The 27215-nt window shown below is 37.1% G+C and overlaps 1 protein-coding gene across 1 annotated transcript in view; it reads right to left on the bottom strand.

Annotated features, from left to right (window-relative positions):
* The window catches only part of CFAP54 (cilia and flagella associated protein 54), a 286069-nt gene that overhangs the window by 171931 nt on the left and 86923 nt on the right, over positions 1–27215 (bottom strand). Inside the window, exons 20-25 of the mRNA XM_040637071.1 lie at positions 25837–25929; positions 25370–25555; positions 17670–17806; positions 13820–13967; positions 11346–11501; positions 7004–7126 (exon numbers count right to left, since the gene is read on the bottom strand). Coding sequence (XP_040493005.1) covers positions 7004–7126; positions 11346–11501; positions 13820–13967; positions 17670–17806; positions 25370–25555; positions 25837–25929 — 843 coding nt within the window. The remainder of the gene's footprint in view (positions 1–7003; positions 7127–11345; positions 11502–13819; positions 13968–17669; positions 17807–25369; positions 25556–25836; positions 25930–27215) is intronic.

Below are 27215 nucleotides of genomic sequence, written 5' to 3'. Positions count from 1 at the left end.
AGGCTGGAAGAAGCTTCTGAAAGGGCAATTCTCAGCATAACAGTTTGGGACAGAACCAGCTCCAATATCAAAATCCTGACATCAATATACACTTTACTTTTTAGGAATGTCCAGAACACTTTCGGGGTCATTTCTACAATAACATTACTTGGACCTCAGTATGATTCTTTAAGTTGGCCGGGGAGGGGGGTGGGTAATGGAGTTGTGGATGGCAGGTGAAGCCCTGCAGGGCCAGCCCCAAGCTGCTGTGTGCTATGGGAGAAAAATCACATGAAGCTGAGAGAGGAGGCATGTGGATTTGAGGACTTAAACATGCACTAGGCCCCAAATGCTGGTCTTTTGTTCCAAGTCAGGAGTCTCTCCCATCTTCCACAGGGTCTGTTATGAAACCTCCCACTCTTCTCAATCTCTGAAACCCACCCTTACTCCCCACCTCCTCTGTCTTTCTCTCTCTCTCTCTCTCTCTTTCTCGGCAAATGACCTTGCTTCCTTTTCACAGAGGAAATGTAGGGAAACTAGCTTATCTCCTACCTACACACTCACCTGTGATTACAACCATCCAACCCTCCTGTTAGAGGAGAGAAGTCAATGTCCTGTCCAGACTAATCCCTCCCACATGTGCTAGGATCTCATTGTCTCCTACCTTCCCGGATCTCCTCCCATATCCACATCCTTTCCTTCCTGGTTCCTCCCCATTAACGATCAAATGTGGAGTACCTGATAGCAGAACTGGTTTTTTAGTTGATTGGTTGGTTGATTTTAGCAGGAGAAGGTGTTGGCAAGCCACAAGCAACAAGCTGCCTTGAATAGAGTTTCTTTGTTCTGAAGAAATACTGCAGTAGCTGCTATCAGTTATTTAAATGTAGAGTGAATAGTTGTCCAGTACCCTGAAAGAAAGTGCAACCTGGCCTCTCTTGAAAAAGACACCCTCTCCTGGAAATACTTACTGATGGACAAGTTTGGGGAGAAAAGGCCAAACAGAGAAAGTACTCTAAAGAAAAGTAACCTTCGAAGATGTACTTTTAGCCCAGCAAACACCAATCAATTTGTGTGTAATCATAACATCAGATGGAAAAGGGTACTGGGATTGTGTGGGATGCCTGCTTTCTGTGGCTGTGCCATGAGAATGGCAGAACTAATGGCAGTAGGGATCCTCCTCAAGGTTGAGGCTGGGCATGACAAAACAGCTTTCGACTAATCAACTCTCCAATTCTTCCTCTTGACTAGTGGAAGCAGAACTGCCCCTGGATTAAGTGCACCCTTGATTCTAAGTACTTTCTTCCCTTCTCACTCTACACACTGTCCCCAGATGATATCATCTATTTCTACTATTCAGTTGAGTCCATATTTTTTTATTTTTTAATAATAATTTTTATTATGTTATGCTAGTCATCATACAGTACATCCCTAGTTTTTGATGAGTCTATATATTAATGATGGCTTTGTCTTTATATGTATTTGTCCTCTCTTGAACTCAAAACCTAGAGGTCCAATTATATAATATATACCTCTTTGGATATCCTATTAGCCCCCAAATTCAATAGATTCAAAACTTTTTATCTTTTCTCCCTTTCTCACCCAAAATTACTCCTTATCCAGAGTTCAACAAATAGCATTGTACTCACCCAGCTGCTGAGGCCAGATAGCTGGGTTGCTGCTGACTCCTCCCTCTCTCTCCTTTATCCTCACATACTTAGCAGGTTTACAGGTTCTCAATTCTATCTCATGAATAACTCCTGAATCTTTCAATTCTATGTCCCACTTTTCCACACTACAGTAGCCCCCCGATCCATGTGGGATATGTTCCAAGACCCCAGTGGATGCCTGAGACTGCAGATAGTACCAATCCCGATACACATTGTTTTTTTCTATACATGTGTGCCCATGATAAAGTTGAATTTATCAGTTAGGTGCAGTAAGAGGTTAACAACAGTAACCACTAGTAAAATAGAACAATTATAACAATATACTGTAATAAAAACTATGTGAACAGGGTAGGGTATCTCTCAAAATATCTTGTACTGTGCTCACCCTTCTCCTTGTGATGATGTGAGATGATAAAATGCCTACGTGATGAGACGAAGTGAGGGGGATGACACAGGTGTTGTGATGCAGCGTTAGGCTACTACTGACCTTCTTTTTTTTTTTTTTTTTTTTTATTCGACAGAGATAGAGACAGCCAGCGAGAGAGGGAACACAAGCAGGAGGAGTGGGAGAGGAAGAAGCAGGCTCCCAGCAGAGGAGCCCGATGCGGGGCTCGATGCCATAACGCCGGGATCACGCCCTGAGCCGAAGGCAGACGCCACCCAGGCGCCCCTACTACTGACCTTCTGACAACTCACTAGATGGAGGACCATCTACTTCCCGAATGCAGTTGACCGCAGGTAACTGAAACCTCAGGGAGCAGAACTAAGATAAGGGGGGTACTTCCATAGTTTAGTTTATCATCTCTCCCCTTCTAACTGATTCCCTGTCTCAGGTCTTATCCCACTGTATTAGCTATTGTGCCCCAGAATAATTTTTTTGCTAAAATGCAAATTTCATTATGTCATTTCCAGGTTTAAAACCCTTGAATGGCTCCTCCCTGACCTCCTGAGATGGCCATTCATCATCTGGTACCTGTTCACTACTCCACTTTTTAAGGTGATTGCAACAGATCCTTCATAATTAAAAATAAATCTGATTCTTCTTTTCCTTAACTGTAAGATTATTTCATATTTTCTCATTGACTGCTCCCTGAGGTAATGTTAATAATCTTGTTATCTGTCAAATGTTTTTTAAGATTAGCATTTAAGCCTGTTAATATAGTGTCCTGTCATAAAAATTTTTTTTTACTTATCATGTAATCCATTTATCTATCTTTTTCTGTGTACCTTTTGAATCTTATGCCCTATTGAGAAAGGTCTCCTCTGACTTCAAAGCCATACAAATATCCATCTGTCTTATTTTGTTTATGGTACGAGGTAGGGCTCTGGCTTTGTTTATTTTCAGATGAATAGTGATACCAGCACCTTTTATTAAATAAAGTATTTTAATAGATTTTCCCAATAACTCCAAATGCCACTTTTGTCATATATTCAGTTCTTTCGTAGACCTGGGGCTGGCTGGCTATTCCTGGACTCTTCTATTCCTCTGAACTATTTGCCTATTATTTTGTTAACACTATTTTTTATTGAAGTGGCCTTATAATAAATTTTATATCTATTGAGAACTTTTAAATTATTCTAATCTGTTTCAGAGAAACCCCATTGGGATTCTGATTAGAACTGTATTACATTTAAATACTATTTTTGGAAGGATTTCTATTTCTACGACAGTGAGTCTACCTATTCAGGAACTTGGAATGGCTTGCCATAAGTTCAGATCTTATTTTGTGCCGTTCGGTAAGATTTCAGTTCTTTTATTCAGGTCTTTTAGTACTTTGTTAGATTAAATGTTTTATTTTTTTTCTCCAAGTTTTTATTTAAATTCCAGTTAGTTAATATACAATGTAATATTAGTTTCAAGTGTAGAATTTAGTGATTCATCACTTACATACAACCCTCGGTGCTCATCTCAAGTGCCCTCCTTAATGCCTATCACCTATTTCACCCATCCCCCTGCCCACCTCCTTTCCAGCAAACCTTCCGTTTGTTCTTTATAATTAATGGTCTCTTACGGTTTGCCTCTCTCTATTTTTTTCCCTTCTTTTCCCTATGTTCATCTGTTTTGTTTCTTAAATTATACATATGAATGAAATCATATGGTATTTGTCTTAAAATACTGTATATTACTAGTGGTATTTTTTCCTCTCTCCATTTCTAAATGGCTACTGCTACTATTTTTAAAAATCAGTTTGTAAGCATCTCACACACAATCACTTTATAAATTCTTTTTTTTAAATCTAGTAATTTTTTTCTAGATTCTCATGAGTTTTTGAGATGTGTACAATTACAGATCAATTATACTTTTTTAATATTGTAAAATTATTCCATATCCTTCTCTATTACATAAGACAGAATCTACAAATAATGAATCACACTATTAAGAGTCAGCATCTCCAGTACCTGATTTTTAAGGAATCAGTCTCAGAAAATTACCATTTAGTGTATTTGCTGTAAAATTTGGTAAATGTCTTTATCATTGTTCAATAGACTCCCTCCATTCCTAACTTACATATAATTTTTTTCGGAAAGGTTGCTAAGTGTTATCAAATGCCTCTGTAGCATTTTTCACTTAATCTAATTGTGACTTTCTTTTTTAATTTGCTCTTGTAAAAAATTAGAGTTTTGTTTTAATTCAGACTTGATCTTTAATACTTGACAATGACACTGTCCTAAGACATAAAGTGACCAGATGCCTTCCAGGAGCAGAGAAGGGTCATAAGACAAAACAGACTTGAAGAAAATTATACAATGCCTCTCTTTGTCCTGATTCATGTTTGGGGTCTTGACGTCTGCCTTTTCAGATATAAAAATGGCTACTCCTCCTTTACTTGTGTTTGTATTTTCCCAGTAACTCTGTCTATCCATTTATTTTCAACCAGAGTTTTTCACATTGTTTTGCAAGTGTTTCTTGCATTTGAATCTGACTTTTTAGCTCATCTGGCCATCTCTGTCTTCTGAGTTCATTTATACTTAGTGAAGTAATTAATATTCTTGATTGTATTCCTTCTATCTTAAATATTATCTCTTCTTCCTTCTTAGTTTTGCTGAATTAGCCATTTTTCCTCCCTGTCATTCCTCTCTTCATTTTTTCTTCCTATCAGTTTAGAAGTCTTACTGTGCTTTAAAGTTTTGCACATGGCTACACATTCCTGAGTCATCTTAAAATAAAATAACAATTTTATATTATATGTACTTTTTATACTATATGTATTTTTTTTAAACACACAATCATGCACCAAGAGTCTCTACCTGGTCTCCCCTCCTTAGACCCCAAACAAGATAAAAGTTTTAGTTCTAGGTTCCTAATAAGTTTTTTCTTTCAAAGATAACTCTTCTATTTGAAGAATTCCTACTTTGCATTTATATTACAAAATCCACATCACATTATTATTACCTATTTAATTTTAATAATACATATATTGCAAGATTCATTGCTCCCATTATTCCTCTCCTTTTTGTCTTTCCCTACCTTGGGATTTCTCTCCTGAACCAACTGTCATTTGATAGAGTATTTCCTCAAGTGTTTTCCTCAGCTAAGTACATGGGCAGAATACTTTTTAGATGCCTGCACTCCTGAAAATGTTTATTTTGCCCTGACGAAGGGATGATATCTTTCCCAGTTATTAGGTTTTAGACCTCAGTCTTCTCCCCTCAGAAGTCTATGGATGTTGCTCCAGTATTTTAGCTTCTACTGTTGCTAATAAAAAGTTTGAAGCTAATGGATTATCTTTCCATTGCAAATAACTTGTTTTTTGGTCTCAAAACTTTGAGATTTTTCTTTATCCTTGGACTCCAAGAATCTCACCACCAAGTGTCAACAGATGAGTTCTTAAATTAATCCAGCCTAGGATTTAGGGAGACTATACTCCATTTTTTAATTTCCTACCTCCAGAACTCCTTTTATTTCATGTTAGGACTTTGGATCTACCTTCTGAATTTATCTCTAGGTAATTCCATTCTATGCTGTAAGGTATTTCTTGAGCTTCCAGACTTGACTCAAGAAATGCCATTAACCACAATCTTCATCTGTTTAATTTTTTTAATCAAAAATCAAGTATTATGGGGGGGCACCTGGGTGGTTCAGTTGGTTAAGCAACTGCCTTCAGCTCAGGTCATGATCCCAGGGTCTTGGCTTCGAGCCCCACGTCAGGCTCCCTGCTCTGCAAGGGAGCCTGCTTCTCCCTCTCCCTGCCGCTCCCCCTGCTTGTGTTCTCTCTCTCTGTGTGTCAAATAAATAAAATCTTTAAAAAAAAATCAAATATTTTTTGTTCAGTTACATAAGATCTGTTGTTTTGTTTTGATCATTTAATTGCATCACACCACCTTGAAAGTTTTCTTTCTTCTTTTGTTTTTTCAAGTCACCTCTGGTCTTTTCCAACATAGTGAGAGTAAAAAATAATTATTTTGGTGTTTGGCCTGCCCCTTGGGGTTCTGAGTCCTCTTAAGTAAGTTATTATTTTTCTCTTCCTGCTAATGGCTACCCTCCCTCCATATCTGCACAGACAAGGTTAAAGATGTGTCTCCAGCAGTGGTAAACCAGTGAGCAATGGAAAGAATATGATTTTCTGCTCCTGAGGTAAGGCCATACATAGCCAGCAATTCATGACTTTTTTGCTAAGATAGAAGGTAAAGGCCTCTCTGTTTTTAGACCTTCACTGAAGATAACTCAAGTCCCAATTAAAGTGTTAAGTCAAATCAGCCCACCCAGGCAGAATTCTTCCAGATCCCCAACCAAATCACAAAGGTCCTGTGAGGACCATACAGAACAGGTAGGCAGATATGGCCCTTCTTTGAGGAAATTTACTAGATTCAGCCAACTAAAGCCTTTGAAGAAACACACAGTGCTGGTCTTTGAGCCAAGCAATGAGGATAAATAAGCTTACCTCTCAGCCTTTGGTCTCTTTGGTTGTCTCTTGTTTCCAGGGTGAATGAGGTCCCATAAAATGCATTCTTTCCCAGTCCTTCCTCTGGCCTAAGATACACCCTCCAGGTTTTACCAACTGACCCACTCAAGCAACTCTTTTTTTTTTTTTTTTAAGATTTTATTTATTTATTCGACAGAGATAGAGACAGCCAGCGAGAGAGGGAACACAAGCAGGAGGAGTGGGAGAGGAAGAAGCAGGCTCATAGCAGATGAGCCTGATGTGGGGCTCGATCCCACAACGCCGGGATCACGCCCTGAGCCGAAGGCAGACGCCTAACCGCTGTGCCACCCAGGCGCCCCTCAAGCAACTCTTGACCTAAAATGCTCTGTGGGTACTATTTTTAAAAGTATTCTATGTAATAAAAGTAGCTTAACTTTCTAAATCATTGCTATTCCTAAATTTTATGACACCAGAAAGGAATGAGATAAATACCTTTGTTATGTAGAAGACACAACAAGCTATCATGTGCTGTACACTTTCAAAACTTGCAATATGTTTCTTTGAATGGATGATATTTGGTAATCCTTGCAAAACCACTACACACTTTATCAAGATCTAAAAAATAGAAGCACAATAGTTTCTGTTGAAAAATATCACCCTCACTCATTAGGAAATGTCCTATTCAAATCATGCAAGTTTTAAACCATCAAATTTTATTATCATCAATAATTGTCAATAAATTGCTTATCCCATATAAAAGAATGTACTCTGAAATAAAATTAATATATTCAATTTCAGATGAGTCCCTCATCTAAAGTAACTTGAAATCTAGTGTAGAGGATAAAATAAGTATACAAAGATTACAAAATAGCACATTTTAACAAGTGACATAAAAAATATAGGCAGAATATTACATATACAAGACACTAAAGGCACATCCAGGCTTAGGAGGACCTTAAAAAACCATTTGGAGAAGGATGTACCATATTAAATATAAAGTGATACCAGGTACTTGAAATAATAGCTTCCTTTCAAATTAAAACCAAGCATTCATATCCCATATCCTATAAATATTGGTGTTTACTTCCTAGTCTCCTTACCTCATATTATGTGATCCTGAATTTGATCAAGAGCTAGATAATTACGTTTACCTTTCAATACTTTGCACTGTTCTGAGCAACATTACTGTCAGAAAAGTAGGGCTGAGATTGCATCAATCTATTAGTCATCCAGATTATCAAAAGACAAATTAACATATGGATGTTGGTCTTTTGTGGGCATACTAATTGCTTCAGGCCACTATTCTAACACTATTACTATTGTCACTGTACACTCAAGAGTATTTGTAATGCTTCTTTAATTCCTCCCCATCACCACGCACCCCAACCCCACTACACCATATCCCCAAATCATGTTAGCAACCTAGTAGTTTTGTAGTTTTCTCCAGGCTCACATAATCATATGTATACATATAAATACATAAACATACATAGAGGGAGAGTTAATGTTATGTCACAAAATGGAATTCATAAACAATTGTTTGAACTGTGCATTTCTCCTTCAACCATGTCTTGTGAAAAATCCCTCCAAGTCTGCAGGTATAGTTCAAGTTCATTATTTCCAATGGCTACATAATATGATTTAGTGTGGAATAACCATCATTTATTCAGCCATTTCCAGAATTTCCATGTTGCACACACTTTTAAAACGGCTGACGTTTTACAATTTGGTACACATACTGGCCATCCTCCTGCTACTGAACTTTCTCTTTGTCTCCAGCTTTTTTTGCCACCACCAAGAAGGCCATAAGAAACACCCTTGTACATGCTCAGTTGCCGATATAAGTGGCAACTTCAGTACCAGCTCTGAAATGATACCTGGTAAGGATGAAGCACCATCTTCCAAGGCAAAGTAAACATTCCAAATTAATTACAATTATGTGGTCCCCAAGAGGTAGAACAGATGAATTTGGGAACCAAGGGGTAGAACTAGGCATCTTACTAACTGGTGATTTTATTCTATGGGATAAATTACTAATAGAGGGATTGCTGTGTCAAGTATATTTGTTTTTAATTTTTAATTAACATTAGATTTAGTTTAATTAAAATTAAGATTGCTTTATCAAAATCCAAAGCCTGTATGTTCCCCATCCACATGTTCCCCATCAATGAATGAGAATGCCTGACATCATCACCAGCAAGAGCAGTTACAGTTCTTTTCAATTCTGTCAGCAATATTACGTTGTTCATTTAATGTGCATTTCTAAGGATATTCAGAGTTTGAGCATTTTTTCATGGTTCTTGGCCACTCGGATTTGCTCTCCTATAAACTGCCTATTCATATCCTGTGGCCATTTTTTTATTAAGTTATTGTCAATTTGTAAGACTTATTGTTACATATATATTTATCCTTGTCAGTAATATATATAAATATCCTTGTTAGACATTTGTTCCAAATCCATAAATTTAATACTATCTTTGTTACTGTCCCTGTTGTCACACATAGGCTGACATAAATATAGTCAATATTTCTTAACTTTCTTGCTATTTCTAAGAGTTCTCTCTTAGTTAAAACAGATTCCCACAACCCTGGATTGCACATGTAATTTTCTGTGATTTTTTTCCCCTAACTTTTTGCTTTATTTTACATTTAAGTCTTTAGTACATATGGACTTTATATATGTACAATATAGGTGTCAAACTCTATTTCCTTTCAGATGAATATCCAGGAGTTGCACCATCATTTCCTAAAAATATCCAGTCTTTTCCCACTGAATTGGAATGCCAATTCTGTCATATATTATATTCTCAAATATATTGAGGCCTATTTCTAGAATCTCCTCTGTGTTGCACTCACTTTTCCTATTCCAAACAATACAATATAATCGGAAACTTCTTTCTCAAGGCTTTTCCTCATAGCTATAACCCATTCTCTGAGCTGTAGCTAAAGGCACCCTAAGTCAGCGGGATGCTAGAGGATGACAGTGGATTATCCTGAACTTAACCAATTGAGCACCAGTTGCATCTGCTGGTCCCAATGTGGTATCCTTGCAAAAGGACATTAAAAGCTCTGCACTGCTATGGCTAATGTTCTCTTTTCTATCCTACTAGGAAGAACTATCAGAAGAAGTTCCCATTTATACTGGGAAAACAAAAGTATACACTTAGCACCTTGCCCCAGGGCCATGAAAATTCTACCAGCCTCTGACATACTTTATGAAAGGACCTGAACTCTCTGGGCATTTCTCAAAACAAAACATTGGACGATTACATCAATAACATGTTAATCGAAACTAAAGAACAAGAAATGGCAAGTACTTTAAAGACCTTGGTAAGATACACGCCCTCTGGAGGATAGAAATAAACCTTGTGAAGATTCAGGAAGCTGCCACATTAATGAACTATCTGGGGCATGCTGAGACACCCCATTCAAAGTAAGTCTGACATCTGGCTCCTCTCACTTCTAAGAAGAAAGGACAATGACAGGTAAATGCCTTTGGGTTCTGGAGAAAGCATTTTCTACACTTGAGAATACTGCTCTACAATCCATCTACAAATGACATGGAAGGCTGCCAACTATGAATCTAGATTTTGGATTCTGGAGGCAGATCTCCTAAGCAACTGAACTCCTAAATTTGGGGAATGTGGGAGAAGGAGGCATGTCAACACAATAGCGACTCCAAGGCAAATATTTATTAAGTTACTTAAGCCCTGGTTAGTTTTCTCAATGGTGAATTAAAAATTGTTATGCTAGGAATGAGTTCAGCCACATCTTTTTGGTTCTCAAAATCTGAGTTGATGATGATGATGATGAGGGCAACCATGATGACAATGAAAACTTTCTAAAAGTATCACCAGTGAAACCTCACTTCTCTCATGACTTCCCTGTGGTAGGCAGAATTCTAAAACAGTCCACAAGATTCCTCCCCCTGCTGTACAAGCCCTGTATCCCTTCTCCTTATGCGTGGGTAGGACCTGTGAATATGATGAGATCATCACTCTCATGACTACCTTATGTTATGTAACACTCCTCATGCATATTAGACAAGGCTCTCCTGCTGGTCTTGAGGAAGCAGATTGCCATGTTGTGGAAAAGACTGTGTGGCAGGGAATTGGTGGTGAGCCTTTAGGAGCTAAGGACCCCCTATCACACAAGCACAAGGAAATGAATTCTCTCAACAACCAGTGAGCTTGGAAGAAGCCCTGGAGCCTCAAGTAAGATCACAGCTCTGGCCAACACCTTGAGTTCAGCCTAATGAGACCCTGAGCAGAAGACCCAGCCAACCGGTATCCAGCCTCCTGTCCCACAGGAACCATGAGATAGTAAATGGGTATTGTTTTAAGCCGCTGAGTTTACTGTGATTTGTTAGGAAGAAGAGACAACTAATATAATCCCTTCAGCCAGGTCTCACCTACTTTTTCTCCATAAATTCCAACTCCTCCATCACCAAGAAACCAAATATTTTTTCTTGAGTCATCCACCAACTTTTTTCCCACATGATGATGGCTTTAAAAATATGTTTTTTAATAAGTATTGCTGTTTCTAACATTACACAAGCATAAAAATTGAAATGACTTTAAAAACCTAGAAAAGCAGATTGCTAATGTTTAAACAAGGACAGCAACGGGGCTGAATGTTTTCAGAGAAATACATTTTAGTCCTCAGATATAATTTACATTATTAAAATGTTTTTCAGTTAACTCATGAAATTTCATAATACCTGTCTTTGACCTATTTGTACATTACAAAAGATACATTGCTTTTTCTTTTCCAAAATGCATTGTTGAATTGCCTTTGTAAAAATACCCTTATCTAGGGGCATAAATATGCTTACCTGTATGACAGGTACCAAAACAATATTGTGGTAGATAATAGGAGCAAGAAGGCCATAACACTGAGTCACAGCTTGAAGGGCGTAACTGGAATCATTTAGGTAGTTGCTAAGTTCCAATGCCACTAGTACTCTCTCACATTCAATTAGTCTAGTAATCTGTAATGAAACAGATACTGTTACTCAAAGTGAACATCAGGTGCTTCACCAATGTGTCTCTAAGGAGAAGAAAGGGTAGAAAATGTGATTCTTGTGGCTTAACAACACGTTGGTATGTTAAAATGTTTATTTTAAATCAAGATCTAAATTCAAGAACAATTCTAACTCCCCAACAATGCTATGTATGGAAAAGACAACCTTAGACTTAAACTTCAGAATACTTTGTGAAATAATACAAATATCACTAGTAATGTAGAAAGAATCGACCTTTCTTAATTGGTAAAATAAAAACTTGGCTATATTTTAATGTTAGAAAAAACCCAATTTTTTTCAAAACATAAATTTTATAACAAATAATAATTAAAATATTATGTCTCTGTAATATTGCCCCCACTTGAATAACAAAGTCTCATTTTCTTTCTGGATTTGTGAAAAAAAATGATAAATTTTCAATAGACCAAATTAATCTTCTATTACACTTCTGTTACTCAAATAAAAATGGTAGTAAAATAGGCAGTTAGGCTTCTGTGATTAAATGCTACTTTAAAAAAATAGGGATCCTATCTAACTTTTCCTTTCCCTTTCCTGAGGGAAGATTTCACTATGTTTCTTGTCTTTTATTTTGAAAGATTTATTTACTTATTTAAAAGAGAGAGAAAGCAAGCATGCAAGTGGGGGGAGGGGCAGAGGGAGAAGGAGAGAAGCAGACTCCCCACTGAGTGTGAAGCCTAACACATGGGGCTCCATCCCAGGAACCTGAGGTCATGACCTGAGCCAAAATCAAGAGTCAGATCCTCAACCTACTGAGCCACTCAGGTGCCCCTATTTTTCTGTATATACATAAAAAATTACATACAAAGAAAACTTATGAGTGGCAACCAGAAATTTCCATACAGTAAATTTTTAGTAGAATGGTAGTCTAGCATTCTGGAATTCATTGAAGTACTTAAAGACTGCCTTTATTTACAGGCTGAGTGCAACATTGTAGGAAGAGGATAACAGTTATGACTGCTTGGGCTCTGTAAGGCTGTAAACTTGCCCTGCACAAAAGGGTCATTTCTTTTTTTTTTTTTTTCATTTTTGTATCCACAGACACTGGCATAGTCTCACATAACAATTTATTGGTTGATTAAATAAATAAATGCATGGGTAGGAAAAAGCAACTGTGAAAAACAAACACATGGGAAAAGTCTCTATGTCTCTTAAGTGAGTAAGGAAGGAAAGAGGATGAGGGAGAAAGAAGAGCAATGCTCAATCTAGAATGAAAACAAAAGCAAGGGATTGTTTTTAAAAGCAAGATGTTAAGGTTAGAAGGTTGCAGATGTACAGACAGCAATGTTTATAACCACCCTGTGAATCCATCAGTAGGAGATAAGTTACATTCCTGCCTCTATACAGGAATGCAATATTAAAATCAAAAACAATTTGGTATGAAAACAAATGCTCATTGTTCTTCATCCTGGAAAGACAGCAGTACCGAAGACAGAAATTCGAGAAAAACTAGCCAAAATGGACAAGACCACACCAGATGTCATCTCTGTATTTGGATTCAGAACCCATTTGGGTGGTGGCAAGACAACTGGCCAGAGAAAAATGGACCCAAACGTAGACTTGCAAGACACGGCCTGTGTGAGCAGAAAAAGACCTCGAGAAAACAGGGAAAGGAACACAAGAACAGAAGGAAGAAGGTCAGGGGGACTGCGAAACCAGTGCTGGTGCTGGCAGCAAGTGAGCTGGAGACTGGACAACAGAAGGAGTCAAGATTCTGCAGCGACTTCGTCTGTGGTGATTGTGCAGATTTTCCATGAGAGGATTAATAAACTAAGAACTTAAAAAAATTGTAAATTGATATGTGCCTGCATGAAAATATGTTCAAGATAAATTACAAAAAATGTTAAATAAGCAAATTATGGAATAGCAAGTAGATTGTGATGTCATTTTTGTAAAACAATAATACTTTGCCTGTGCATATTTTTAAAAATCAGAGATATAAAACAGAGTAAACAAAATCATAGTATTTTTAGGAGTAATAGGATTACAATGCATTTCACTTTATACATTATAACTTTTTAAATATTTGAAATTTATACTACTTTTGTAGAGACACAAAAGATAAATTGAAAAGAAGAAAAATACATAGGAACTTGGTCCTATGAAACCGATATGGAATATCAAATAAACCTGCACAATCATAAAATGACCTCTCAGTCCTTTCACAAAAGATCAGGACATGCAACCCCAAAAGAACATGAACTTGAGACGTCAAGAAACAAATAAAGGGAAATCGGCACATTTTTGATCATTTTAAAATCACTTACTTGTTGAGAGGGGAAAAGCTCATTGCCTTTAATACTATCACAGAAAAGATTTTCTTCTTTGCTTTTAATGTCACTTGTTACAAAAATATTTCTAAGAAAAAGGTATAAGAGGATTGAAGAAGTCTCTGCCAAAATATCTGAATGTAATCTGCAAAAGGAAGTAAATGATGTTACAAGTACAAATATAAAATGATTTAGCATATAAACATGCCTTTTCGGATTGATTTGTTCTTAGTATCTACACAGTGATTCCAAAACAGCAGCAAAAATTTGTGGAACAACTTCTCTTATACAGCTCTTTAAATTAAAATTAAAGACCATGTTTAACAGCAAGTTAACAACTAAGAAATTTTAGCTGCTGACATATTATATCACAGATACATAAAAATAACTATTGGTAAAGTAAAACTTTCTGGTTCTAATACACAAATTTCTTTTCTATCAACATAATGAAATCTATAGATTTTCAGAAGCTTGGAAAATAGGCCCAATATTTCAATTAACAAATTTTCTGAAAATAAGGGTCACTTACAGCAAAATCCACCACGGGTAAAGAGAAAGGGAGAAAGAAAGAGGCAGGCAGGAAAGGAAGGAGAGAGGCAGAGTCTTAATAACTCTTGGATTATTTTTAATTATCTTTTCTAAATTGCAATCAACAATGCCAAGCATTGGCAGTACTGTGAAATCTGCAGCCTTCCTTCTTTGTTTCCAATATTCCTTTCCTTGCTCTCAGCCTTCCTGGGTGACAAACTCCCTTCTAAGCTTCAGGTCCACCCTCTATCTCTAAAAAACAGAAAAGGATCGGACATCAGTAGTTCACACTTGATGATCCGTTTCACCACTGTGTTAAACGCTGAAATTATATTTGCTAGGAGAATGTTAGTTCTCCCGCTCCTGCAACTCATACTGAACTGTCTCTTCATCCATTTGATGATTGATCATCAGGCAGGCAATGCGCCCAGGCTGTTCCCTCCTCGTGGCTCCACTTCCTTCCCTAAAGAGCTCACATGCTGGTCAATCATTTCAATAGTGACCTCTCTACCACTTCAGATTCCACACCCTTTATTTTAAGCCGTAATCAGTCGGCCTGGCCTTGCACAGATGTCTCTGGCTGCTTTTTCTATCCCTGCTGCAACAGTCAATCACTTACTCACTTATTTATTCTCTTCATTTGATCTTTTTTTTTTTTTTTTCATTCAAACTAGCATTTGCCGAGCACCTACTATGTAGAAAACACTATTCTAGGCCCTGGGATATAAAGATGAGTCAAATGTGGCCCTCACCCAGAAGAACTGGGCTCTACTACAAATTCATATTCTGTGATATCAGTTTAGTCATTATTCCTTTTCAGCAATACTTTCATTTATCCCTGATGGCTCTTTGTTCACACTCCTGACAGCAAATGTTCTAAAGCCCCTGCTCTCCAATCTGTGTGCTCCTGTATCCTCCAGGCTCTACCACCATAGTGTCATTATTATGGGAAGGTGCTTGTATCCTCAGTTTCTCCCTCTCCACTGTCTCCTTTCCCTCCACCCTCAAATATGCTTTCCTTAAGCCTGCCTTCCCCCTCAGGGTTCTGCCATCCTCTTCTCTACCACCAAACTTCACATGAGTGATCTTACTTATTCCAATTCTCCACTTTCATTTGCTTCTTACCCAACTGCAAAATGTTTCTGGCCCATCACACCACAAAAATAGCTCTCTTGAACTCATCAATGGCCTCTTAATTGCCAATTCTAAAGGCTTCCTCTTAGTTTTTATCCTACCCAACCTCTCCGTAGCATCTCTTATTGAGCAACTCCCCTGCCTGACCTTGCACGCATTTAATACTGCTGACCAGTCCCTCCTGGGTGATACTTTCACTTCCCTTGGCAATGCACTTTTCCAAACTCGTCTCCTGAACTATTCCTTTTTGTAGAGTAAGTTATGAAAGTTGGACTTGCTTTCTTTCTCCTTCCTTTTCTTCTTTCCTTCCTTCCTTCCTTCCTTCCTTCCTTCCTTCCTTCCTTCCCTCCTTCCTTTCTTTCTTCTTTCTTTCTCTCTTTCTCTTTCTTTCCTTCTCTCTCTCTTTCTCTCTCTTTCTTTCTTGTAATGCAAGGGTCTGACTTAAGCTTTGATTGCCAAAGCATCCACTTCAGAGATGGCTTTCTCTAATAAATACATTGCCAGCCACCCAACTCGATAAAGAGCCAGTCCACCTCCCCCACTGAGACTCCTTTGTTTTAGAAATCTTAGTCGATTTCAATAAATGACAATTGGGGCCATTTGTTGTTGTTGTTGTTGTTGTTGTTTTCTCTTCCCTTGCTTTAAATTCCCACTCTTACATTTCAAATTCAAAAAGAGAGCCCATGAAATCCTAGGCACCCACCCTTGACCTCAATAAAAGCAGAACCCCAGGCCCATGCTGGCTCTCTCTCTCTTTACCTACAACCTTGCTGTTGGGCCCCAAGTGTGCTGTGTAATTTTCAGATCCTATAAGTAATAAATCTTTATTTTTTTCAAAATTTCCAGATGGTTATTTCTGAAGGGTATCTTGCAATCATAATAAGAATCACAAGGGGTAGTTCAGATACAACATTGGTTATTGATGGGCTCAGACCAGCACAAAACATTTTCAGCCTTTCCTTGCTTCCATCTCCCGCTTCAGCCTCTTAAATGTAAGCAATGCCCAGAGTTCAATTCCAATCTTTTCTGCTAAACAGTACCTCCTTGGGAGACAGCACTCGTCAAAATTTCAATGATGACCTCATGGACAATTTCTCAATCTGTCTCTAGCCTTGACCTCTCTCCTAAGTGTCAGCACTATTCAACTACCTACTGGGCATCTCATATCCACAAAGGCATCCTGCTGGAAAATTAAACTCAAAATATTTCCTGTCAAATTCATTATCTCTTCTAAAAACTTGTCCTACCTTTCTCATTCTCCTAGAACATATCACAGGCCTGCCTGCCAGTCAGGTAACAATGACAATTCCAGGACACTTTACTACCTCTACTCTCTTGTCCCCGTGTCGTATAAAATCTTCCAAGCTCTGCTCTTCCTCTTCTGAAATGCCTCTCAAATCCACCCTACAGAGCATCTAGCATCCCTGTACATGGTAAATGCTAAGTCTACATTTGTTTGATTGAATGGAATTACACCTTTATGTGAATAAGCATTATCAAAGCCCTGCCTCAACCAGCATGTATATTTAAGGTTATGTCTTTGAGGAATGAAGGGTTTTATCTTCTTATTAAAGACATAACAAGAAGGTGAAGGAGATTGTTGTTTTTGAACTTGTTGTTGAGACAGCTTGAAATCACAGTAATGCTCATTTCTGAGGCTATTCTTAAACTTTCTTTTTTTAAGGAAAAATGGCTATAAAGCAAAGGATGGCCTTTGGTTTTATATGGCTCCTACCAGCCTGTTTGCAGTTGCTGATGGTCTAACCCTGAGAGCCTCTTCAAGCAAAGGAAAAACCTTCTTATCCTAATAGTCCCCCTATGAGACTATAACTTTAACCCCAACCTGACCGTTGTTGTTACAAAAGTCCCCAAAGCATATTTGTGTTTTCTAGTATAACTGACAATATCTTGGTTAGTATTTGTTGTGTTTTTTTTTTCCCCATAGCCTTCATTACTCTACATTCAGAACACATCTATATGGCCTCCTGTGCTTTTCTAACTCTGGCAAAGAAGTTTCTAACCAGGACTCAAGAACTTGGAATGTAGATGCTTATTAAAACACTTATTAGAAATAGTTTTACATTGACTATCTTAATATGATATTGAAAATTAATTATAGGCTTCACACCCAACACCCACATTTTCAATAAGCAAATTAATATTTTAAAAGAATATTTCTAATTACCTTCTCTGTGTAATAGTCATTATATTGCTTAAACAAATAACAGATTGTTCATCGTGATGTGGTGAAGCAACAAAATAATCCCAAACTGGAGAGAAAGCCTTCTTAGCCAACTCATAGTTACCAACCTGATAGGCAACCTACAAAAAAAGTACATTATCTTATGCGATATTTTTATTTGTGAAATGTATCTTTTAAACAGGAATTCTGATAAGGCCCGCTCACACACTAATTTCATACACAGCTGTTCACATTTGTTGTTTTGTTCTACAGGGCCACAGTAAGGTATCGATGGCCACTGGCAAGGGAGGCAGACACATTTTGAAATCTCTTTTACTTCTAAATTGCATGGAAATTTGAAACTCTGTAAGGATGTTTCAAATTCTCATAAGCAAAACAAAGATCACATCTGAGCCAAATTAATTTCATTTCCATCTATCTCGGCAGTGCACTCCATTTATTATAGACACTGTTATAATGAACAATCTGTTCCAAGAGAAACAATCAGATTTCCCAAACCCAAAATATGAAATATACTTCATTCTTTTCTGGTTCAGACTGACACTTTCAGAGCTTTTGTGCAACAAAGGGTTCACAGCTGAAAAGAGTGAAAAATAAAACAGAGATGCTTCCAAGAGTCCATGATATTTTTAATTCAACACATTCAACATTAGGCAAAATAACTGAGTTCACTGGTAAAACAGAAGATCGAGAGAAGAAAAATCAACAACTTACCTATTTCTTTTGGTAAAATATATTTCTTTACAGATATTCCCCAAAATCATTCTATTCAAATATGTGCAACAATATAAAATCTCACCACGTGAGTTATGTGCTGCTTCAAATCCTTAATGGAAGCAGGTAGGATATAAAGCATAAATAAATTCATTAAATTAAGTATGTAAATAACATGTTGCTAGAATATATTCCACTCAAGGGAATAACTTACAGGGCCAGAACTTTTTAAATCTGCCAACTCCACGCTCATAATCAACCAACCAGCAAGGTTTTATGAAGTTTCTACTCTGTGCTAAGCACTGTAAGGATAGGTTCTTCAAAGCTTAAAATGACCTTATACTCCATTAAACTCTAATCAAGTTATAGACATAAAACACATGAAATTACCAGAAAAGCTACAAAGAATAACATAATAATTGTAGAGGCTGAGAAAAGGAGAAATAAAGGCTTCAAAAAGGAGTCGGGGCGTGAGTTGAACCTCAGGCAGGAGTAAGGTTCATATGGGCACAGTTTAGACCGAACCTGAAAAGGGTCCAATAGTGAAAATCACCATAGTGCATTTAGGAGAGACTGGAAAGACAGATCAGAATTTGAAGAAAAGCAGGAAATATGAAGGACAGATAAAATGGGATATGATTTCAGAAGGCCTTGAAAATCAGGTGGAAGTATTTAAAGATGTCAGGTACTGGTCCAAGCGCTCTACACGCATTATTGTATTAACTTCCCATTACAGCTTTAAGAGGTGGGCTCTATTACCATTCCTATTTTTCAGATGAGGAAACTGAGGCATTAAGCAGTTAAATAATTTGTACAGAGCCTGATATTCAGTTAAAATAGTAGAGCCAAGACTTAGAGTGGTAGATGAGGTCACTTCTCCAGCTGCATTTGTCAAATGAAGGAGTTGGACTAAGTGGTCACTAAGACACTTATAATTCTAACACTTAACATGGAAATTAATAACAAATGATATATGAGTTGGATGAAATTATAACTGAATATATTCTTTTCCTTTTAAAATATATTCTTCTAAAAATAATATCATTTATTCAATTAGTGGACATTGTAAAGCAAGAAAAGCTGCCATGATAAAACTAAGGTTTGTAAATTCATGAGTTTTTGTGGGTTAACAGAGAAGTGCCAAGATATAAGATGGTGACCTGGTGGTAATAGGTATAATAGATTTTAGAGGGGGTGAGGTTAAAATGAGAAAGCAGCACTAGAAGACTAATGAAATAATTAAGTACAGTAGAAACCTCCTCCTTGATACATGACCTTCTCGTAGCTTCCAAAGTTCCATACTTGGTTTTTCTTCCCCGCACATTCCTTTTTAGTCACCTTTGCAAGCTCCTACTCTTTTCCCCAATCTCTTCATATTGGCATGTCCCAGGGCTCAGTCTTTGGACCTCTCCTCTCTTCTATCTGTATTTATTTCCTTAGTGAAATCATCCAGCCCCATGGCTTTAATGGTCACATGACTACTCTCAACTCCTCCTGACCAGACCTTTCTCCCACACTCCAGATTCATATATCTCACTAACTACTCAACAGTTCTCTCTGAATATCTAATAAAAATCTTGCCTCAACATGTCTCAAAATGAATTTCTGCTCTCCCCAAGCCCCAAATCTATACCACTCACAGCATTCCCCAACTCAGCTGATGTCAAGCCTATCCTTCCAGTTAGTCAATTAAATATCTTAGAGTCATATTTTTTTTCTCTTTACATTATTTCCATGAGGAACTCTTGTTAACTCCTCCTTCAAAACATATCCAGAATCTGACCACTTCTCACCACATCAACTACTATCACATGGCTAAGCCACCACCATCTCTCATTGGATTATAGCAATAGATAGGTCCCTGTGCTTCCATCCCTGCTCTATTATGATCTATTCCTAACATAGCAGCCAGGGTGAGCCTCTGAAAATGGAAGTCACATTATGTCATCCCACTTCTCAAACAACAACAAAACTTTCCCAATGGTTGCCCATTTCACTCAAACTAAAAGCCAAAGTTCTTATAATGGCCTAGAAGTCTTGTCATGAGCTGCTCCCCGACCTGCCTACTTACCTTTTATCTCCCTAACCAATTATTTTAGTCTCCACGGGTCCCTCTGCTCCAGCCACACTGGCCTCCTTGTTGTTTATCAAACATACCAGGTACACTTCTGAAAACCATAGGGCTTTTGCCCTTGCTCCTTCTGCAGAATGTTCTGCCTCCAGAGACCCCCTCCCACATATCCTTTAAGTCTCTGCTCAGATCTCACCTCTAGATGAGCCTTCCCTAATCACCCAATTTAATACTCTGATCTACCTTCCATTCCCTCACTTCACACCTCTAATTCCTTTGACCATACTCCACTTTTTCCTTCCATAGAACTTATCTTGTAACATACTAGATAATTTACGTATTTACTGTGTTTATTGTTTATTACATATCTCTTATCATGGCATTTTGTTCACTCTGCTTAGAACAGTGGTTCTCAAAGTATGGTCCCTAGACCATCGGCATCAACATCACCTAGGAACTTGTTGGAAATGTAAAATTCCAGGCCCTACCCCAGACCTAGTGAATAAAACTCTGGTGGTAGGACACAAGAATCTGTTCAACCAGCACTCCAAGACACACACTCCAGGTTTACAATCACTAACCTGGAGCATTGTGTAGCACAGAGTAAGTGTACAATAATAGCATGTTAAATACAGTTTAAAACAATCTTTTCCTGGTAATTTCCCTCTACCCACAGAAGAGGACTCTCAGCAATTCTACTGTAACACAGTTGACTGCCCCAGGGTAAGTGCCTGACTCAAACTGGGTGTTTTATAGCCCCCTCTGCAAAGCAAGCCACTCAAAGTGTGGTTCTGTTGTCGGGGCTAAAGGCACTACATGCCCCAGCAGAATTTGAGAGAAAGTGTGTTACTCACACAAGGGGCTCCATGGGAGTGTTGGGCAGGCACAAGCAGGCCTGGGAAGGAATGGGTTGGGCCTTGATTAGTGGTGAGAGGTAGGAATAGGAAAAGCTGCTACCACCTGGGAGATTTAAATTTCCTGTTAGCACCAAACATGAGCTCACAGACCTCCTATCATCCTGCCTGTGTATGGAACCAAAGGAAAAGAGAGGGGGGAGGTTTAAAAACAAGTCAGTGGTCAAACATCAAAAAAGACGTCAGACTCCTTTTATTTGGTGGGCCAATTAGAATCTCTTTCCTAGGAATCTAGAATCCAGATTAGTAGCCAGCTAGGCAGTCTCTGTTTATAGCTGAAATTGAGGAATATAAAAATGCAGGAGCTGCCATTTTTCCTTCAGAGATGGAGAAGTAAAGAAAGTCAGTCTTTAGAAGGAGAAAAAGAAGCAGACGTATATAGAGAACCAAAGGTATGAGACCTATAGTTGCCTGGAGTCCACAGCCTTACCAGGGCCTAGCTGCATTCCCCCAAGCCAACCAGGTGCCATTAACTTGCAATCGGAATCCTAACTAAAACCATAAATCAAAATTACCTAAATATAGGTCATTGTTTTGGTAATGAGATGGATTAAAAAAGGCAGTTCAAAGGAAGAAGAGATGACATCTTGCAGAGAACCTAGCACAAAATAGACAATAAATAATTCATCAACAAACACATAAGTAGAGAGAGTAGCAATATCCAGTTGGAGGATGAGAGGAAAAAGAAGAGTTGAAATTTCTTAAAGACCTTTAAAAATGGGATAACTATCTTTTACCTGGTAGATTTATTGTTTTTAATTTGGTCATAGACAAAAGGCAAATCTCTATTTACCAAAGAGTTTTGGTGAATTCATATATAAAGTGAAAAAAAAGTAAGAATTTTATTCACCTTGCCACCACCACTATTCCTGACAAAGCATTCATGTTCCAGCATCAAACTCTACTGCCAATACCAATCATCAAGACCCAATGAGCAACACCAACCCAGGCAGAGAAGAGATGGCAGAGACATGGGCTCTAGAAGAACTTGGCCCATGTTAGAAGTTGAACACATGACTTCCTTGAACCTAGACAGAGCAGTAGAAAGGTATGAGCTGATTCAAGTGTCAGGCTTACCATCTGCTACCCAAGTAACCGTGGATCACTTAATTACATGACCTCCCTGAGACACCTTTCTCAAATAAAATGGCAGGGGAAGGATTAAATTCATCTCAGTTTCCTCAACTATAAAATGAAAGTAAAAATACCATCTCACTGAGTTATTGTAATAAACATAATAATGACTCTTTAAATACCTGGCACATAATAGTTTTTAATTAAATGATATCCTCCATTTCTTTTCTCAATAAACAATTGTGTCCACTCATTATTTGACTGAGTAGTTCAAAAACCCAGCAGTATATGACATTGGGTCTTATATCCATTTTAGAGATAGGGAAATTGAGACCAAGTAATTTGCCTAAAATCCTAAAATCCTGCTCATAGGTTTCAATTTTCTACATTCTGTATAACATTATCTAGAGATTCCTGACTTAAAGGGGAAAAATAAAAACAAATGAAGCTATAAAGAGGGGGAAATTAGAAAAGATCTGTAGAAAATATATCATTCATAATGGTTTTTCAAACAACTCTCCAGATAATCTAAATAAATAGCTTTCTACATTAAGGGGAAACCTAGTGAAGACTTAACTGACTTTATTAATGTCTATAGAATAATGTTGAGTTGAAAGCCCAACCTAAAATTCTAAGCCAAGTTAATCATAGGCATTTAGTGAAATGTCTCTATTTCTTACTATAAAATATATGTGATAATATTTTTTAAAAGATGTATTTATTTATTTGAGAGAGAGACAGCAGGTTGAGGGGCAGAGGGAGAAGGAGAGAGACAAGCAGACTCCCTGCTGAGCACAGAGCCTGACGCAGGGCTCAATTCTAAGACTCCGAGATCATGACCTGAGCCAAAACCAAGAGCCAGATGCTCAACTGACTGAGCCACCTAGGCGCCCCATATGATACTACTTTTTAAAGAACTGAATTATCCTGAAACTAAAAACTAACCACTCTCAATGAAAAATAGATCGCAATTCCAAAGGAAAGGTACATTTTCTTGCTAGAACTTAAAAGCTTAAACTTGAGCTGTAAATTAAATTCTACTAAGTTTACTAAGTAAGAAAATTTGCTGCACTTAACATTATGAGAGAGAATGCTCATATGCTGTCATAAATGAATACAGTACTGCAAATATAGTATCAATAATGAAACATTGGCCATTACTTTATGACACTTCTCATTATTCCAGCAGAATAGCTTGGACTTCATTTTATTAACTTTTCAATGAAAGTTCTGCCAAATGAAACCCAAAATCAAACCTCCCTGGAGAAAAATTAGGCCTTGATAAAATATTCGGTTCCTCACTTTGAAATAACTCCATCACTGCAAATTAGGGAATATATTAGATTCCAAAGAAATAAAAACATCAGAAAACCATGAGCCAATATGACATGCTAAACCAATGCTAGACAAATCCTAGCAATTCTCTCAATTTAATTTTCTTTGAAAAATATGATAATATAAAATACCACTAAGATCTTAGCTTATTATTCTAATCAACTATTAAGAGAAAAATAATAGCACAATAGAAACGTGATAAAATTTAAAATAGCCATCATTACTAAAGCCAACAATAGGCTTAAAATTAAGATTCTCAAGACCTAGGTCAAGGAGTCACCCTTTCTAGTGTCCTATTCACTGGTGATATGTTTTAAGACAGGGAATCACTCCAGAAAAATGTTAATTCATGAGTACATTCATAACTAAAACAATAGCAATATTTATTAAGTGCCTACTGTGTGACAAGTGCACTGGTTAAACATCTGACATGCATAATTCCATTTAATACTCATAATACCTATGGGAGGTAGCTACTATTACTATTCCCACTTCATAGATGAAAGTTACTTGCTCAATATCACATGGCTAGTGTGAGGAGCTGGAACTTGAACTCAGGTCTGTGTGTCTTTAGTAACTCAGAAATTTCACTTCTGTAAATCTCTCCCCCCAAAAAAGTAATCACAGATGCAGACAGAGATTCATATACCAAGATGTACATCACAGCTTTGCTTATAATAGCAAAAGACTAGAAAATATCTAAATGCCCACCAGTAAAGATTACTAAGTAAACTACAATCTATCTGTAAGATGCAGTATCATTAAAAGAAGCAATACCTTTAGAAGACACAGCTGTTAAAAATTACGCTATGGAGGAATAGTTAATGGATTGAAAAAAATGTCAATTATATATTAAATGACAGTATCAGGATATAAAATAATATATATACCATGATTGGGTTATATATTATACATAAATCCAAACACACATATGTATATATAAAAATGTGTGTGTGTGTAAGTGTATACACACACACGTACATGCACACAAATGAAAAGATAGCTCTGGATCAGGGTTTCCCAATCTTGGCACTACTGACATTTTGGGCTGGATCATTCTTTGTTATGGAGGGCTGTCGTTTGCATTGTAGGGTGCTTTTCAGCATCCCTGACCTCTACCCACTAGACGCCAGAAGCACCCTTCCAGGTTATGACAACCAAAAATGTCTCCAGATATTAACAAATGTCCCTTGGGGGCCAAAATTGCCCCAAGTTAAGAACTGCTACTCTGGATGATAGGATAAACAGGTAACATTTATTTTCTTCTTTGTGCATTTCGGTATTTTCTAAATTCCTAAAATTAAATTTAAAATTAAAATTAAATTTTTACAATAGCCTTTTTTTCTGGATACATTTGTAATCCAAAAAAAAAAAAAAAATGCTGTCGTACAGATCAGTCTCACTAAAAAGAGAAGGAATGATTCCTATTTTTATGAGACTAAACTGCAGTAATGGAAATATGTATTACAAGAGCTTTAGAATATCCACTGTGATTTTTTTCCAATTAGAAATTACTTAGTAACAGCTTAGCAGAAAAAAACATAGAGGAAAAAATTAGCAGAATTCTCTTCTACCTGCGTCAAGAACATCCGAGCAGTAACAGCAGAAAGAGGTGGATAAACCAGAATTGGTTTCGTTGTCTCCCCAATAGCGTTACCAATAAGCTTCCCATTAGAAGAATAAGCAGCAATTGCAAAGACATATTTTTCATTGGTTTCTAAACCTTTCACTTCAAAAATGCTTTTACCATCAGCTGGTATCTGTTAATAAAAACATATTTCAAGTTTATGTATGGAAAACTGAAGTAATGTGACTTAAAAAATATAATTAAATAACCCTTATATGTAAAAAAAAAAATAAAATAAAACCTTTGCATTTACTGTTGGATTTCAGTTATGACTTAAATTGAAATTAGAGAAATTCACTGAAATAATGACATGAGAAGGAGGTCAAAAAAAAAAAAAAGAAAACACTCAGTTGTCATTAATGAGACTTTTGGTAAGATTTCCTGACAATTAGAGGTTTTTCTAATTTGACATACCGCTTCTCCTGAGTTTGGGAGATGATTATTGTTTAGCCTTACTTTTTCATAGCTCCCTTCTGCTTTGCAACCCAAAATGCAGTACCAAGAGACCTGTGGAGGAGAGAGATGAACCCATCATCTATAGTCTGTTTAACAAGGCATTCAATTTCTCTTATCAAGATGTGGCACTTGTGATGAGCACCGGGTGTTGCATGGAAGTGCTGAATCACTACATTGTACACCTGAAACTAATATTACACTGTATGTCGACTAACTAGAATTTAAATAAAAACTTAAAAAACAAAAAAGATGTGGTAAAAGGAATATTTTTCTAAATAAAAATATAACTATTCAGGTTTTAAAACATGGAATTTAATGATGTACCATACGTTGGCTAATTGAGTTTAAATTAAAAAATAAAATAAAAATAAAATAAATTAAAAAAATTTTTAAAAACATAGAATCTAAGTTTACAAATATACTTAGGTTTAATCTCACAAAAATAAATACAAATATAAGGCTTATTTACCTGGGACTACAGAGATTATTATTCACTATTAATTATTTTAACTACCATTAACTGGGCAGTTTCTTTCATGTTAAGTATTGTTAGGAAATTTACATAAACTTTCTAATATTTGCAACATCCCTATGAAATGGGATTACTGTAGTCATTTTGCTTTATGAGAAATGGAGACACAGAAATGTTCAATAATTTGCCCAAGATCAGATAGTAGCATGATATTTGATAATTCTTAACTATAGAAACCAAAAGCAAAATGCAAATTCTACAGGAACAATCAAACTTAAACTTAATTAAGTAGTTAGAATTGGTTCTTCTGCCCAAAATGTTGAAATAATGGAGATTGCTCATTGGAATGAACTACTCTCATTGTAGGGGAAAAGGGAGCAAGTCGATACCTAGGGAATAGCATTATGAAGGAGCCACTGTCCTGAGGTTGGGGTTGGGTAGGTTGTCATCATTGTGTCATTCCCTTTTCCCCAGAAGCTCCACCTCCCAAAATCTCAACACCTAAATGATAAGGAAAACTGGAAAGAAGGGAAAAAGTAATTGTCTCTTAGAAAAGACTGCCTCTTATAGCTTAGCTTAGCTTAGGTATTTCTTCCTCCTGGTCAACAGAAAAATCCTAATGGTATTCTGTCTGCATGACTAGTTCTCAACCCTGACTGTGCAGAGTCACTTTTCAAAATACCGTTTTCACAGAACCAACCATTTTTTAAAATTACATATACCCAAGCCTGCCTAGCTTCAATGAATTAGAGTTTCTGGTACAGGTGTCCAAATCTTTGTGTCCAGAAGGAAAACTGCTCAGGTAAATAAGGAGCACTTGACAAAGGTAGAACTCCAACAACTAGAGACACAGCACTGAAGGAAC

This window comes from Ursus maritimus, unplaced genomic scaffold (assembly GCF_017311325.1).
Source record: "Ursus maritimus isolate PB19 unplaced genomic scaffold, ASM1731132v1 scaffold_21, whole genome shotgun sequence".
Lineage (NCBI taxonomy): Eukaryota > Metazoa > Chordata > Mammalia > Carnivora > Ursidae > Ursus > Ursus maritimus.
Note: the sequence above shows the minus strand (reverse complement) of the source record. Positions and strands in the feature narration are given on the sequence as shown.